This window comes from Leucopleurus acutus (genome assembly GCF_964270905.1).
Source record: "Leucopleurus acutus genome assembly, chromosome: 6".
NCBI lineage: Eukaryota > Metazoa > Chordata > Mammalia > Artiodactyla > Delphinidae > Leucopleurus > Leucopleurus acutus.
In genome coordinates, this window is record NC_139149.1 from 36,877,704 (window position 1) to 36,896,134 (window position 18,431).

Genomic DNA, 18,431 nt, shown 5'->3' on the forward strand with positions numbered 1-18,431 from the left:
AGGTTTTTTTGTAGGTGCTGTTTGTGACTTTGGGGGAGTTTCTATCTATTCCTGTTACACTGATAGACCATATGATTTTTCTCTTTTAGCCTGTTTATTTGGCAGATTGCATTTACTGATTTTTGAATATCAAACCAACCTTACATGCCTGGAATAGATTGTACTTGGTTGTGATGTATTACTTTAAAAAAAATACAGTTTTGGATTTTGTTTGCTAAAATTTTCTTGAGAACTTTTACATCTAAGTTAGTGAGAGATACTGGTCTGTATTACCCCTCTTCTTTTTTGTTCTGTCTTTGGTTTTTGTATCAAGGTAATACTGGCTTCAGAAAATTAGTTAAGTAGTCCCTCTTCATCTTTTTCTGGAAGAGATTGTGTAAAATTAGTGTTGGTGGATTATTTTAATACTTCATGCTTTCAAAAAACAAAACCCTAATTGTCCTCAGATGCAGTTGCAGTAGGTAAAATTTACTTTTTCCTCATGGGAGGCGTATTTCAGATTTTGAGTATGAGTTTTACAGGCCTACTTTATGGCCAAATGTTCTAACAAATTTCAGGTCCTGTGTATTTCTTTTTTTTTCTTTCTTAAATGGTAGGAAAAATGAAATGGTCAGTATGAGTCATTATGTATAAGCAGTACTTTAGTAATAGAACTATTATCTAAAATAATTCTGATACTAAATTCTGTGACTAGACTTACTGATTTGCTATAACTTGCCTGAGTGTGAGTTATGAAACTGTGGAATTATCCATAATAATTATGGATTTATTAGGGAAATTGAATCAAATATGGAAACAAAGCTGTGAAAGGTTTGGTAACTTGTTCAAGGTCACAGTTTGTAAACTAAATTCCAAGTTCAGGTCACAGTCTACTAAGCCAGTGGTACTTCACTGGGGAGGAACATTAGATCACCAGTGGGTCTTTGCCAAAAGGAGAAAAGAAAACATACGTACAATATCTATACATCTATATATTTTCCTGCTGCCCCCCACGTACTTTTCAACTACTCATTCCTGGGGCATACAAAATGGCACTCAAACATGAATTCAAGAAAACACATAGGGGATTCTGATGCCCATCATTTGTTAAGAAGCATTATAATAAACCCTGCACACAGACCTTTTATGTTCATTTATTTCTTTTGAAAGTCATATTAACTATTTGGAATTACCTTGATAGAATAAACCTATGGTAGAAATTTAAAGTTTCAGAAAATTTTAAATTGGAAGATGCTCTTAAAAACTAGTAAATATAGGTAACTTTTGTCATCCTTTTTAGAACTACACCTTTAAAGTCACTATGTGAGCTTAACATAAAAATACATATAACTTGGTTTATTTTTATAATTATCATGTTATTATATTTAGTGGTCAGTTGGAGACGTGATGGATAGAGACTGATTACCCAATCAGCTTGAGGAGGGGGGGTGGCAAGATTGTCAGTTTTCCCCATTAAGCAGTTTTCTTTCTATCTATGGATAATATCAATCAAGTGATAGTCTAGATCTAGAAAATCATCTGAAATCTTAACTTACCATTAAATATTAAGAAGTAGGGCTTCCCTGGTGGCGCAGTGGTTGAGAGTCCGCCTGCCGATGCAGAGGACACAGGTTCGTGCCCTGGTTCGGGAAGATCCCACATGCCGCGGAGCGGCTGGGCCCGTGAGCCATGGCTGCTGAGCCTGCGCGTCCGGAGCCTGTGCTCCACAACGGGAGAGGCCACAACAGTGAGAGGCCCGCGTACCACAAAAAAAAAAAAATATATATATATATATTATATATATAATATATATATATTTTATATATATATAATATATATATAATATATATATATAATATATATATATTATATATATAATATATATATAATATATATATAATATATATATAATATATATATAATATATATATATTATATATATAATATATATATAATATATATATAATATATATATATAATATATATATAATATATATATATTATATATATAATATATATATAATATATATATAATATATATATATAATATATATATAATATATATATAATATATATATAATATATATATATATAAATAATATATATATATATAAAGAAGTATTAAAAGAAATAAAGAAAACAGTCATTTGTTTATCTTTTTTCAAGACCAGAGGTGGCAAAGAAAAGATACTGATGTTTTCCCGCCTCCTTCTATACTAATTTCAAAACCCTTTACCTCAAAATCTTTCTCAGTACATGGCTCCTGGCAGCCACTCTTAATTGATTGGAATTGACGCCAAAGATAAAACCTATTTGGCATTTTTTTATAGGCAATGTTCTTTTTTGGGAGGTCAGTTTTATTTAGTTCAAGTGTTGTTCCTATGCTTCAATGGAGTCTTCTTTTGGAAATTAAAAATAATTAATAGTGGTTTTTAACATGAATTACACAAGTGATAGTTCACAGAAGACTCCTCCCCAACAAACAAAACAAACGAAAGGCAGGTTAGCTAGACTGTGGAAATTAGGGTGTTGTTTCAAGAGGTAGCTGACCAGGACTTCCCTGGCAGTCCAGTGGTTAAGACTTCACCTTCCAATGCAGGGAGTGTGGGTTCGATCCCTGGTCGGGGAGCTAAGATCCCACATGCCTCACTGCCAAAAAACCAAAACTTAAAACAGAAGCAATATTGTAACAAATTCAATAAAGACTTTAAAAATGGTCCACATCAAAAAAAAAAAAAAAATCTTTAAAAAAAGAAGAGGTAGCTGACCACACAGCCTGTGGGCCAAATCCAGCCTGTGAACTAAGAATGATATTTACATTTTTAAATGGTTGGAAAAAAAAATCAAAAAAAGAATAGTATTTTGTGACATGTAAAAATTACATGAAATTTAATTTTCACTGTAAATAAAGTTTTATTCGAATGTAACAATGCTCATTCATTTACTGTCCTCTGGATGCTTTTGTGCTACAATGGCAGAATTGAGTAGTTGTGAAAGAGGCCATATGGCCTGCAAAAGCTAAAATATTTACTCTCTGGCCCTTTACAGAAAAAGTTTGCCATCCCCTGTTTTGAGATAACGTGGGCAGAGTATGATTGCTTTGTGGTTATTTAGTAAAGGAGGAAACTTAATTTGCTGTTATTTTCAACAGGTTTCTGAAAAGGAATAATTTACAAAATGGCTACTGTTTATATACAGATGAATAGTAGTAGCAGCCCTTCTTTTATAAAATACAGTGGACATAGAGTTACCAGCCATAGTTTACGTGTCCGCTCACACTATTATTTCTTCCGTAGTTGAGGAGTCCACAGCACCATTACTGCCACAGATTTTATCAGCTTATAATTATATCTCTGTGCTAGAGCACTGTAGAGCAGCAGTTCTCAAACTTTTTGGTCTCCGAACTTCTTTAGACTTACCCCAAAGAGTTTTTATGTGGTTTGTATCTGTAAGTATTCATCATATTAGAAATTAAGGCAGAAAATTTTAAAAAAAGTTATTTAGAAGTGACAATAAATCCATTATATGTTAACAAAAGAATAGGTTTTTATGAAAAATATTTTCCAAGACAACAAAAAAATTAGTGAAATTGTTACAGATCTCTTTATAATTGTTTTAGTAGAAGACAACTGGATTCTTTTTTTTTTTTTTTTTTTTTGGTGGTACGCGGCCTCTCACTGTTGTGGCCTCTCCCGTTGCGGAGCACAGGCTCCGGACGCGCAGGCTCAGCGGCCATGGCTCACAGGCCCAGCCGCTCCGCGGCATGTGGGATCTTCCCGGACCGGGGCACAAACCCGTGTCCCCTGCATTGGCAGGCGGACTCCCAACCACTGCGCCACCAGGGAAGCCCCAACTGGATTCTTATATCTGTTTTTTCCACTCAGTTCGTGATACAACAATCTGTTGTGTTGTTTTGATATGAAGGAAATTTGGCCATACACAGATATATAGTTAGAAAAGTGAGGAATATTTTAATCCTTTTTTAAGATAATTGTGGATTATTAGTGATATTGAATATCTTTTTATGTAGTATTTCCCGTTCATATCTCTTTGATAAAGCATGTCTTTGAATCTCTTGTTCAGTTTTTAGAAATTGGGTAGTATGTTTTCATATTGTTGAGTTGTGAGAGGTCTTTATATTTTCTGAATATCAGTTATTTTTAAGGTATATACTTTGCAAGTATTTGCTCCCAGTCTGAATTTTTTTCCTTAACTTTCAAAGAGAAGTTTCAATTTTAATGAAGTTCAACTTACCAGTTTTTTCTTTTGTAGCTCATGTGTTTTGTGTTCTAAGAAATCTTTCATAATTTAGGGTCACCATATTTTTCATTTTTTCTAGAAATTTTATAGTTTTAGGTTTTATTTTGAGTTTGTGATCTGTTTAGAGTTAATTTGTATATAGCATGAGCTATGAGTTGATATGAGGTGAGGTTCTTTGTTTTGCATATAGATGTTCAATTGTTCCAGCGTCAGTTGTTGACTTTCTCTGCTAAATGCATTGGTACCTTTGCTATGTATCAATTGACTGTATGTGTATGGGTCTATTTCTGGATTCTCTGTCCTGTCCTGTAGGTTCGTGTGTCTGTCTTTTCACTAAGACCACACTGTCTTGATTGCCGAAGCTTTAGTAAAAGTCTTAAAAACAAGTAATATGGGGAGTTCCCTGGTGGTCCAGTGGTTAGGACTAGGCGCTTTCATTGCCATGGCCCGGGTTCAATGCTTGAGTGGGGAACTAAGATCTCTCACAAGCCACGCAGTGCGGCCAACGAAAAAACAAACAGTATGAATTGTTTTGTACATCTTTTTCAGAATTATTTTGGGTATTCCAGTTCCCTTGCTTTTCCATGTAAGACAAGAGATAGTTTCTTAAAAGTTAGTTACAGTGTGGAATCTGAAACCGCTAATGAACTTTTTGTCCTCTGTAACGTTAAAATCTACTTGGCTGTCTTGAACTTTGTATGGATTTTTTGCCCATGAGTGTTTTTCAAACGTCATACATAATTCACTTGGAAAATATTGATTCTCTGAATTATATAGACTTTCTGAATATTGGCACATCTCATTATTCTGTATTTAAAAGTCACATTTGTTAATATCACCACTCATCAGAAATTCTTTAAGTATTGGGAAGGTGTCAGGCTAATTGTGGTGGTAAATACAAATTTTCCAAAATTCTTACTTTTGCTTGAAAACTCATATTTTATTATTGGCAGTGCATACTGTCAGGTGTTTTTCTTGAAATAACAGGTTTACTTGGTTCGTTTTGGGAACATTTCTGCCAAATACTTGTCTGAATAGCCTTGGTTGGTTTAGTTCACAACTCAATCATGCAAGGGCTTTTTTGGAGGCAATCATTGTACTTCAGTGTGTAGCAGCAGTGCTTTTGGTTAGTTCCCATTTTGTCACACAGAATATTGAGAAGAAGTCTACTCAAGGGTCAAGATTTTTAAAAAATTAACAATTGTACTGCTTTCCATCAAGGACATTCTTAAGTGAAACTGGCCTTTTACAGAGAAACCTTGTGATATATGTGGTTGCTTTTTATTATTATGTTTATTATACTTAAAGTACAGAGATTGACCTGGAAACCTGAACCCAATGTTATAACACTAGTAAGGCAGTAAATTATTGACATTTCAGGAAGATTTGAAGTTTCATATACTGGGAGACGAGACGATCTGTTTAGGAACAAATACAGTTATATTAAAAGTTGTCATCTTATTATCTTATAGGTGCTATACTTGGTAGATCAGAAACTCAGGAGTGTATTTTCTATAATGCTAATTGGGAAAGAGATAGAACCAATCGAACTGGTGTTGAATCCTGTTATGGTGACAAAGACAAACGGCGGCATTGTTTTGCTACCTGGAAGAATATTTCTGGTTCCATTGAAATAGTGAAGCAAGGTTGTTGGCTGGATGATATCAACTGCTATGACAGGTAAGAACACATTTTATTTTTTTATGATAGTGTTGAATAATTTTCATTTCCTCCATTTCCCTCCCCCCGTTTTTTTAAAAGGAGAAAGATCAATGCATGGATTTTCACTTAAATGTTTCTTTTTTAAGATGGGATTATGAAGACCATTATAACATGTTGTAATGACAAGATATATATTTTAAAGTAAAAAAATAAATATAGCATGTTTATGTTTTATCTTTAATATACTTTGAATAATCTATCAAGTAGTGAGAACTTTAGATAAGAAACATTTCTTTCCTTATGTTGTAGGGTTATAGGTTTTTTTTAAACACCAATTTTAAGGAAAAAGGATTTTTAAAATTGCTTTAAGAGAGACTATATCTGTTGAAAATCTATCCTGAAGGAGAATAAAGCTTAATCATAGTATTTAATTTCCTTTTAGTTCCCTCTTTATGTATCTGGAAGAAATTGATCTCACTACATTTCCTTGCAGAGTAGGCCTTTGTTCTTTATCCCAAGAGACATTTTAACTTGACATTCAGAATTACATCAGAACTAACACAATTCTCATAGAAAGCTACATTTTATTTAAAAAATCTTGTTTAAATTGTTTTATTCTGTTGGAAATAAAATATAGTGGATATGTCATTGACTGCCTGTGATCTTTCTGCAAGGTGTCCCTAGATGTTTGGCCGATCACTTAAACTGCCTGGGCCACAGGATTTTCACTGAGGGTGGGTGCTGATGACTGCAGAAGGTACAGAATCCTAGATAACCAGACTTTTTGGAGCCAAATAACTAATACACTCACGGAACTCTAGCTACATCCTGATCCACTTTTAGGGGCTTTAATAGATTACCACGAATCTGTGGTTGATTGGACATATGTGATTAGTAGTAAAATGTGTTGAATAAACTCATGAAAATTGAATTAGCTCCACTTTTGGTGAAAATTAAAATGGTCATTTAGGTATATATTTAGGATATACTTCTACATATTTGAATTTTCCGGGGATTATTACTCTGTAATTATACATTTTAGCTGTATTTCTGATTATTAGCTTCTTTCTTAACAGAGGTGATAATTAAGTGATATTTGCTGTTATGAAAGAGTAAGTAGAGCCACTAGGGAAACAGTATAGATGTTCCTCAGAAAATTAAAAATAGCAGTTCCACTTTTGGGTATATATCCAAAGGAAACGAAAACACTAACTTGAAAAGATATATGCACCTCCATGTTTATTGCAGCATTATTTACAATATCCAAGATGTGGAAACAACCTAAGTGTCTGTCAGTGGTTGAATGGGTAAAGAAAATATGGTCTATGTATACAATGAACTGTTTTTCAGCCATAAAAAAGAAGAACATCTTGCCATTTGCGACAACACTGATGACCTTGAGGGCATTATGCTAAGTGAAATAAATCAGACAGAGAAAGACAAATACCATATGATCTCACTAGTATGTGGAATCTTTAAAAAAAAAGAAAAAGAAAAAAAAGAAAAGAACCCATATATAGAGAGAACCATTGGTGGTTGCCAGAGGCCGGGGGTGAGGGGTGGGCATATGGTTGAAGGGAGTCAAAAGGGTTTGAATTTTCAGTTATAAAACAAATAGGTCCTGGGGATATAATGGGGGATGTGATGTAATGGTGACTATAGTTAATAATACTGTATTGTATATTTGAAAGTTGCTAAGGAACTTGGCAACTTTTAAGTAAATCTTAAAAGTTCAATTCACAAGAAAAAAAATTTGTAACTGTGGTGATGAGATGTTAACTAGACTTACTGTGGTGATCATTTCACAATATATGCAAATATCCAATCACTAGGTTGTACACCTGAAACTAATATAATGTTATAGCAAATTATATCTCAATTTATAAAAAAAGAAAAATTGAGGAAGAAGTTGGGGAAAAAATGAGGTTTGGAGGTCATCTTTATTCAAAACTGTCTTTATTAATTAGTTGAAATCAGGGATCCCTGTTCTTTTTATTGTAAAATGCTACTGTGCTTCTCACCTAAAACCAGTATTACTGGAGATTATACTTTGCTCGATAATGTGAGTGAGTTGTTCAGTGCAAATGCCTGCTCTTACAGTGATAATTACTACATCAGCTTTGTTTCTAGGGGTTAAATGCCAATTTAAAAGTATGTGAATTTCTGCTTTTATGTTCTGAATTTGATTAAAAAACAAATATTAAAGGTAGTAACATAAATAAGAAAAAGAAAAAGAAGATTCAAGAAATGTCGAAGTGTGGAGGAAAAGACAGTGGTAAAAAGAATGAAATTGAATGGTGAAAAGTATTGATAATTTACTTCAGTTAACTAGGCTAGGTATTTAATCATGTTAACCTATGATTTGATTCATGATTCTAAATATTAAATTTGTAAATTTTTCTTTATAAATTGTTAGAAATTTAGCTTTCATTTGTCCTTTACTTTCTATTACATAGACATTGGTATAGATTTTATTTCAAAGTTTAATTTTATTAAAATTGCCTTCTCCCTGAAATTTCTTGAGCTTTTCCCTTTAGAGTTAAATTCAACCTTGTTATTCTAACAGCCATTATAAAAGTTCACAGTTTATTTGTAATGTGTCTTTAAATCTACCTGATGTTATTAGCAATATTTCAATATCTGATTTTAAAAACTAGCTATAGCTAATTTTTTAGTGGTTGATTAGGATTTAATCTAGATGCTAAATCCCTATCTTTTCAGTAATTCAGGTCCTATATAAAAGACTGCCTCCCCCTACCCCTTAAGTTAGCCCACCTCCAGTCAGTTTTTTGAGTTACTAGGGCCTGTATGTTTGTTGTTACGTATTGCTCTTGTTGCTTATCCTTAACCCTGTTCATTGTGTTCAGGGAATTTAAATCTCCTGCAAAAATGGCTTAATTCCCAAGCCTGGTTTAGGTCTCTGATGTTGAAATATGTTCTGCCACAAGATATGAACACGAATTATTTTGTGCCTGTGTATTTATATGTATACATAGGCGTATAGGTATGTATTTATATGTGTACACATACAGTTTTTTATATATAGTGTTCAGTTTTTGTATTCATAAAATGGGAAAGCTATATTTCCTGTGAGTAAAAGTACCCTTAGACCAAATTTCTTCTTCATTGGCTTTATGTTCCTCTTCAAGCTTTTCTACTAATTAAACAAACAATTAAAAAGATGGTTGCCTTAGATTGATCATTAACAACCAAATTAAAGAAGTGGTTTCAAGGAGCCAATGTGATTGTTATAAAATCAGCTGTTGATTTATTTTTCTGATGAGATTTAATAATAGGATTCAAGGAACATTTTTGACTTTTAAGAATTGATTATTGAATATTAATAAAAATCTCAAAGTTGACTATAAATGACTTATTCATTATTTTATCTCTGAGAACTTTAGAAAAACACCTATTGTAGATTCAGAGTAATAATGTTGATTTTAATTATTTCTCCTCTTTTTGTTTATAGGACTGATTGTATAGAAAAAAAAGATAGCCCTGAAGTATATTTTTGTTGCTGTGAAGGCAATATGTGTAATGAAAGGTTTTCTTATTTTCCGGAGATGGAAGTCACACAGCGTAAGTTCACAGGGAAAATGCATACGTCTGTTCAACTAGTAGACTGAAAACAAAGCATGTTTGTGTTGATGGAATAATTTACTCCCATCTTCTCCTACTCTTTATTTTTTCTCCTAAAATTTGATGCTATAATAAATATTTATTGTGAAATTTTGTCGACCAAATCTGAGTGGTTTTCTTCCTCCTCTTTTCCACAGCTACTTCAAATCCAGTTACACCAAAGCCACCCTATTACAACATCTTGCTCTATTCTTTGGTGCCACTTATGCTAATTGCGGGGATTGTCATTTGTGCATTTTGGGTGTACAGGCATCATAAGATGGCTTATCCTCCTGTGCTTGTTCCAACTCAAGTAAGTTATTGTCTTGTACTTTATGTTGTTTTAGATTTTACACTTTAAAGAAATACTACTGTGGTGAAACCACAGTAGATTGTTACAAATCATTTTCCTTTGGGGTTAATTTTTGAATATTTATTGTCATGGAAACTATAGCTAATTTTGCAAACTTATTAATTTGCTGTGTCCTAAGTTTAAGGGTTGAAGTGGAGTAGAATAAAGAGTATTCCCATTCCTGTTCTTCTTTGGAGAGTTTTACTGTCATCATAGTACTTTAAAATGTGGGATATACTCTGCTGTCTTTCTTAAGAAGTAATTGATGATGGAGAAGTGATATCATAGCTCTTTCTTTCCCTTCTATTTTCTCCTCCACTCCTAAGTTTTTGTGTCTTTTTCAAAACTACTTGCCAAAAAATCCTTTTAACCATGGTGAGGGACCCAGTGAGGTAACTAAGAACGTGGGGTAGAGAAGTTTCACAAAGGCATCAAGAGGATATATCTATAAAATTCTTGTTCTGGGAAGAGGAGCAACAGTTCTCATCATGTGTTGTTTGTAGTTCCAAGTGTATATATTTTTATTTGCAGCATATCAAACGTGTACTGAAGTCTGAAAACTTTTTTAATGCCCTTGATTCTCCCTCCCTTGACACCGAATATATCTGAAAATATAGGTGTGGTGGGTAGGTAGTCAGAATAAATTCATGAAGTTTTCCTCACTCTCTGTCATGTGGACAGTTGGAGCTGATTCAGTGCTTTACAAGGACTTTTAATATAAGTAGTTATTATTCTACAGGCAGAGGAAACGTGATAACTTTTGGTTTAATTGCTTGAGATGTCTTTTTGTGTTTCTTTTGTGTTTCTTTTGACTCTTAAGATCAGATTACCTCAGCCTTCTGGATCTCTTGGTTTAACTTTGTTTCTCTAATACCACTAGGATTAATGGTTAAAACTTGGTAGAAGAAAATGGTAAAGTCTTATAATATAATGACCAAAACAACTTCTTCACTTTAAGCTTTATTTACATAACATATTCCTTTCTCAGTGCTTGAAGCAATCTGTTGGCATTAGATCATTGATCCCTGTAATCTTTGTAAGATGTGTATATGAAGAAATAAGCCCAAAGGTAAAACTCCTCATTTAGTAAATTAGGTAAACACACTATTTTGTACAGCTGAACTATTTTAACTTTTAACATTAGTAGATAACTTGTAGATTTGTTAAAAATCACTTTAAGAAGTACTTTAAAATTTTAAAAATTTAGTGCCTAATAAATATATGTAGTTTACTCCAAAGTGTCCATAGAATACACTTTACTTTCTGTTGGTGGTAACTGTTTTTTATGTAATATCTACATTTAACAGAATGAGTATTTACTGTTGGTGACATGCATTGATTTGTGAAACTGTCTCTTTCAGTAACCTAAGAGCAGTTGCCTTTATTAGGATCACCAGCAGAAATAAATGTGGGAGCTAATTTCCTTCTAAACCTCCAATTTGAATGTAATCATATCAATTCAGAAGTCTGTGATGCTGGTTCCAAAGGAGAGTTATGGACAAATGGAAATTAAATTTGGCACATAAAATATATTGATAGGGGGTTTTAGGAAGCTCCATTTTACTTTCTTTGATGGTGGGTACAACAAATATTTTTGCAAAGAATATTTTAAATGTATTTGTGCAGATTGTAATGACATAAATAACGATGCCACTTTGGGCTTATATAATTCTATTTTCAAAAATGATTATTTCCTGTACATGATTTTGCAAAGTAGTCAGTTTGCTTCATAGAGATCTACTTTTTTTTGTTTTGTTTTCTTATATTGTCTCTAATTAGTGATTAAATTGTTGTGAATTTAACACAAAAGAAAAGAAAAGAAAAAAAAAGAAAGAGTGTTTAAGTGTCTAAATTTGCCCTGGATTTGTGATATGATAGAAACAAACTGGAAACTACACTTAAAAACAAATTTGTTAAGTTTCTTAATAGAACTTTAAAAATAATAATGTAATCCTATAGATAACATTGATTTATACAAAATATTGGTAAAAAAGTGTGGTTGGACATTTTTATTTAAAGGGCTGGATATCATATATTTGAGGCCACTTTATTTAGAAATGCTAATTAATTCAAGGGTTTGGATTTTTAAAAAGGAAAGATGCATTATTATTCATAAATAAGGACTAGGAATGTTCAATGAGTATCCATCTCTGTGGGTTTTAGATATTTGTTGCAATGGTTAATGTTATTGTACACATTTATTTAGTGTTTGTGTTGTTCTCTAGTGAATTTGCATGAATTGTATGAATTGCTGAAAAATAAGGAATGAACTTAAAAAAGTTTTGTGAAGGAATGACCTGGAATGGTCAGGCTTTGTTATGAAAAATTTAAGACATGCCTGACTTTATGCTTTCCTTCTGTCATAAACTGTGTTGTGGAAAAGGAGCATTGTCATCAGTGTGGAACTTCATATATGTCATTTTTCACTGTTTGAAATGGTATAGAGTCATGCTGTAAGTCTCATTTTTGCTGAGAGGTTTATGCAGACTACTTCTGCAAGATTACTTAGTGGCCATCTTGTTACAAAATACTCAGTTTTATTTCTGCTTCAAAAAAATGATTGATAATTGTATCAAGCATTAATTGAACATTTACAGTGTACTAGAGTACTGGTAAGTTACATAGATGTATTAATATATATATAAAAAATATACAAAAAATACATAAAAATTTCCCCATGATTTCCAAGTTGTGACCAGTATGTAAGGATCATCTTGGGAATTTGTTAAGAAATACAAATACCTGGACCACGCCCCTGAAAGTATGGAATGGGGCCTGGGATATTATGATTCTAATAAGTTTTCCAGGCAGTTCTGGTGACCAGCCAGGTGTGGAAAGGACTGATCTGATTTTACCTCACAGGTTTGTTTATGTAGTGTTATAATCCCCATTTTATAGATAAAGAAATTGAGACATAGCAAAGCTCACAAGTATCAGAGCTGGAATCTGAACCAAGGACTCTCTGACACTAAAGCTTTGCTCTTACTGCTTATGCTGTCCTGCCTCTCTTTTTTCAGAAAGCAGACGCTTTTGCTGTTTCAGATAATTCAGTAAACATCCCTGCCATTTCAAAATCATTCTATAAGTGAATTTATTTTCCTATTTTGGGATGTTGAGTAGTTTGACTACTAAAGTGGGCAATAACGTGATCATATTGTCTCACAGAGGACAGAAGGGGAAATAAACAAGTCATCTGTTTTCCATTAAAATTTTTTTAGCACACATTTTAGAATAGGGTTTATGAACGTTGATTGGGTTGCAGGTAAAGATTCTTGTGCTTCTGAGTTGATAGTGCCAATGCCCTAGCTATTCAAGGCTTTTTTGAGGGACAGGAGAAGTCGGTAGGGGAAACATACTACAGATTTGAAGTCTTAAGGTGTCTTCTGCATTTCACCCCATATTCATGTCCCCATATTCAAAGTTTAATTTCAAGACCAGTTAGGAAAAGATCTTACATTCTTGTTGTGCATTTCTGCAACAATCTTCCTTCTAATTTCTTCACTTTTAGACAATGACATAAAATTTGTCATTCTCTTTTCTTAGGGAAACTTTTTCTTAAAGCGTTGGCTAAAGGTTGGTGATAGCTTATTGATGGATCATTCCTACAATAAGAACTATATTTGAAGAGAATTTACAGTGATTCTCAGCAGAACAAGCTAACATTACATATACTGTGCTCATTCATTGGTCTGATCTCAGTCTTTCATTCTCTTTGTGGGTAAACGATCAGTCTTACAGGGTATTCTGGAGGACTAAGACATACCTACATACATCTCTTAATAAGCTGGTTTTGGCATTTAAATGGTAGGATTCTTTATTTGTAAGACATCAAGTTGTTTAAAGTTTCTTCTGGTTTTGTTAGTATTTTGAAGTGATACAGGAATAAACATGCTTTAAAATCTGGTCTTTAATTATGGTTCTAATTTATTTTAAAATAAAAAATATTCTAAAGTACATCTATCATAGTTAAAGACATAGAAAAACGTAATTGTGCTTTTTTTTTTTTTTAAGAAATAAGCCATTCTTCTTTCTTTATAACCTGTAACTACTATGTTTCTAACACTTTTTCATGTTATCACTGTCTTCCCCTCATCCTGGGTGAAAGCCTTGGAGACAGCAACTTCTCCTATTCTTAGCCCTGTTATTTATGAACTCCAATACCTTTTCATCCTTCTGATCCTGTGGTTTTCAGGACATTATTACGCTGGAGGCTGAGATTATTTCTGTAGTCTCATAGCTTGTCTTCTTGTTTCCAGTTCTCTCTCTCCATTTATACTATTGCTATACAGTAACATTTTACATGTCTGATTATGTTACTTCCATGCTTAAAAATTTTTGAGGGTTCTGAGTGATCCAACAGCAAGAATACAAAGTTTGGAACATGGCATGTTATCTTCCATACTTTGTCTGCCTTTTGATCCTTTTCTTCCATTACACCCTAAGCCATCCATCATATGTATCTATAATGGTATTAGTTACGTGCCATCCTTGAAAGAATTGAGAAAATAGTGCTCAAGTCAGTTTCTCTCTTTTGTGACTCAGATGAAATAACTTAGGTTGAGAAAGGTTCTGGCCATTTGTGAGCATGTTCCATTATCATACTTTATTATAAGCTCCTTAAAGACAAGGTATGTATTGTAGTCACTACTGTATCTCATGCAGTGTTTGTATGTAATAACCATTCTGTAAGTGATGAATTGCTGAATTGTTTCATTTAGTGTTATATTAAGATGATAATGCAGTATACCCAGGAATTGTTTAATAAACATTTTATGTGCTTTAGGACTTTATTTCTTGGGGGTAAAATAAGTTGAAGTATTTCAGGTTTTTATAAGAGAATGCCATTATTCAAGTCTTTCTGTAATCACAGGTGTGAAGCATCCTTTTAATTTGCATTACCTGGGTCATCTTTTCTTTTGCCTGTCCTGAAACTGTCTTTCTGTATGTAGGTAGATGCTCTTACAATCTCCAGTAAGTAAATTGAATGCAAACTGGTTTTTCTAGTACCAGTGAGTCATGAATATGAGGGAATTGATGCATTGACTCTATTAAGAAGTCTTACTGTGGTTAATGTGGTTTCAGTGAAACTGTTTGCATTGCTTTCATAACCATATGTAAGCTTAAGTTCCCTTCTTATAAAATCTATATTTGTGCTGATAAAAAATACCACTTGATAAGAAAATGCAGTTTAGGGGCTAGAAATTACCTACCTTTAACAAGGTATGAAGTTAGTTTCTTGTTAATTTTTGAAGGCTATATAATAGCACTAAAGTATTGCAGCATTAATACTTTTTAAATGACATCAATCTCTTCAGTCCTGACATAACATTTTCATGACATTTTGTCTAGATTTTGGTCTGACTAAAGGCTTTCAGATGTTTGGAATACAAAACAATGCTGTTGACCTTAATATTAAAGTAATAATAGGTTGTCGTTTCACGGTATGTGAGATTACTATCCACTGAGAAACCAAGCCATCTGTGACAATGCTTTGTAGTATTTTCCTGTTGAACATGAGTTTATATATGTACCCATTTAAAATTAATAAGATACTAAAGGAGTAGCATAACATTATTCAGCCAAGTCAATTTAGGAGAGTGTGCTGCTTCCCTATTTGGAGAAGATGCAGGGAGAAGTTTACTGAGTTTTACTGAATATTTAATATGTTAGTATTAAGTTATACTTACAAAATAAATATTACATCTGTAGAAGCACATCTTGAAATAGGTTGATTGCTGAATGGCTGGAGTTTAAGAACACATCTCTCTCTTTCACTTTCTCTTCCTTTTAAAAATTAACTACAAATGCTTGCTTGTTATATAGCAAGGCAAATTATACAGAAAGAAGTATGTCCATAAAAAGGAGAGAATCATTTGTTCGTCCTCTTTTTCCTTTATCAATTTCCTGAAATAGCCAGTTTTAACAGGTTGATGTGTATCTTTTCACATCTTTCTCTAATCTCATTTGAGTATATATATTTTTTCTTTTTTGTAAACTATAAAATGTTATTCTACAGTTGCTTTCTTTTAACAGTATATTGACGACAGCTTTTCAGCTTAGTACTTTGAATCTATCTCATTCTGATTGTATGATGTGTTTTTAAGTGAAATTTAGTGGAGCTTTAATGTATTCTCATAAAATACCAATATTTGATGTTTTATTAGCTTAGATTTTGTGTTAGGTTTCTGCTAAGAGCTAGAACCTACACTTCACAAATAGTTTTTAATTGTATTATTTTAGGATATTTAATGTGGTGGTATAATTCTACTGCCTAACTCTTGAGCACCTTTTTTTCTTTTTTTTCCATATATGCCTGAGAAATAGTACAGGGCTACTACAAATGTCTCTTTGTATCATTATTTTTGTACTGATAACCTAAATTACAACTTATTTAAAAAAATTTTTTTTTGAATTTATTTTTGGCTGTGTTGTGTCTTTGTTGCTTCACGTGGGCTTTCTCTAGTTGCAGCAAGCGGGGCTACTCTTTGTTGCATTGCGTGGGCTTCTCATTGCAGTGGCTTCTCTTGGCTAGAGCATGGGCTCTAGGTGCACGGGCTTCAGTAGTTCAGCACATAGGCTCAGTAGTTGTGGTACACAGGCCTTAGAGCACATAGGCTTCAGTAGTTGTGGTTCGTGGGCTCTAGAGTGCAGGCTCAAGTAGTTGTGGCACACGGGCTTAGTTGCTCCGTGGCATGTGGGATCTTCCTGGACCAGGGATCGAACCCATGTCCCCTGCATTGGCAGGTGGATTCTTAACCACTGTGCCACCAGGGAGGTCCCACAACTTACTTCTATATATACTTCTAAACTAATTGTAGGGAGAAGTATCATAAATTATCCATAGATATGCAGCTTGACAAAGTATTACTCTAGTTAGGTGTATATAAGTTGTTTCTCTTACAAATGTACAGACAGGCCCACTTGGAGGTTGGCTGAAATTCTGTGTCCAAAAGCAAAAAAGAAGGGGAGAAGGAGCGAAAGGGGAAAAAAAAAAGCTGTATCAAAAGCTTAAAACAAGTTAAAGCTGCACATTAAAATTACTCAAAGCACCTTATTTCTAAAAATGACATATTAAATTTTAAAATCTTGAAATCAGTTTTTCTTTGGCCTGTGAAGGGCCCCGCGTTGTTTGCCAATTTGCAAATGGGACTGATGCATATAGACCAGAGTGCATAATATCTCCTTTTTCTTGTCTGGCAAGGAGATGGTAGATAGGAAGAAGTGAGCTTGCTTTTCTCTGTTTTTTATTTCCTGAACCTCATCCTCGATCTCTTCCATCATTCCTAGCTACTTCATTGCTGTCAAACCTTTTTCTATTAATTTGAGATAATAAAAATGAAGAAGTCCATTTGTTAGTGAAAGCTGCTTGCATCATATAGGCTGGGTTCACCTTGGTTGGTTTGTTTTATTTTTGCTTAACTATTCATCTGTTGCTTGAGCACCTACTGTATGCCAGGCGCTGTGCTTGATGTATAATGTTAAGTGGCTCAGGGACAGTCTTTGCTGGCCCTTCTAAGGGAGCCTACAGTTAACATGTAGGTGTACTAAACATAGGTTGGTTGATTGGTTGTTTGACTTTGCAGCTTGGAGAGGAAGGGTAAAAAGAGTAAAAAGGGAATTGCTTCAACAATTTTGGGCAAAGATGGAGGAAAGGAGGAGAAATGTTTGATTCCATTTCTATAGTGATTGGGAGAAGAGCCACATCTAGGGTGCTGGGCTAATTTTAAGTGCTCAATAAGTTTTAGCCGTTAATTGCCAATGACCTCAAAATTGTACTCCAAAGGAAGAATTTTTGTTGAAACCATTGATTTCAATATTAAAAATGATTTATTGAAATTATTTTACTTGAAAATAATTTCAAAATATTGGCATATATATGTGTCAATACTTTGAAGTTAATTTCAAATAATAAAAAATTTCATTTTGAGTACTCTGTCAAGCACTATACAGAGCACTTTATACATATTAACTCAGTGTAATCTTTCAATACCCCATGATGTGTATATATAGGTGAAGTGACTTTGCCTAGAGTCAGTCTGCTGAATGGCAAAGCCTTGGACATTTATGTCCAAGGATTATTATTATCCATTGAAGTAATTTTAATTGAATAGCTCATTTCAGTAAATTATTAGGTTGGGTCCATAAAAAACTAAAGTAGGATACAGGGAGGGATCAGAGTACATAATTTACATTTAAAATAGTTTTTATAGTGACTATATATAGCCTTGCAGATAAACATAACCATTTTATCACATCACAATTTATTAATGTATAGCACGGTCCTTTTCCTTTTTTCCACTTGCAGAACACAAATGCTAAATAAAACAGTTTCTTCTGTACCCAGTAATAAACCTGATGCTCCTGAGCAGCAGCCGGAAGAATAGGCATGTCTACCGTCTCTCTTTCAGACTTGCAGCTCCAGTGCTGACTGCCCTGAGGAGCTAATCACTTCTTAGGGAACTAACTCAGAATCCTCATTCATCCACCTTGGTCTGCCTTCATGCTTTGCTTTTGGAAGGAGTTAAGATGTGAGCAGTAGGAGTCGGTGTATCATAGA

At 33.5% G+C, this 18,431-nt stretch overlaps 1 protein-coding gene across 2 annotated transcripts in view; it reads left to right on the plus strand.

Annotated features, from left to right (window-relative positions):
* Positions 1-18,431, plus strand: part of ACVR2A (activin A receptor type 2A) — an 88,748-nt gene that overhangs the window by 44,938 nt on the left and 25,379 nt on the right. Inside the window, exons 1-4 of one of the 2 annotated variants that reach the window (XM_082841319.1) lie at positions 5,841-5,919; positions 6,576-6,658; positions 9,374-9,483; positions 9,681-9,835. In XM_082841319.1, the coding sequence (XP_082697445.1) occupies positions 9,435-9,483; positions 9,681-9,835 (204 nt within the window). In that variant the 5' untranslated portion in view covers positions 5,841-5,919; positions 6,576-6,658; positions 9,374-9,434. Of the gene's footprint in view, positions 1-5,711; positions 5,920-6,575; positions 6,659-9,373; positions 9,484-9,680; positions 9,836-18,431 lie in introns of those variants that run through there. The other variant, XM_082841318.1, reaches the window with a different exon arrangement.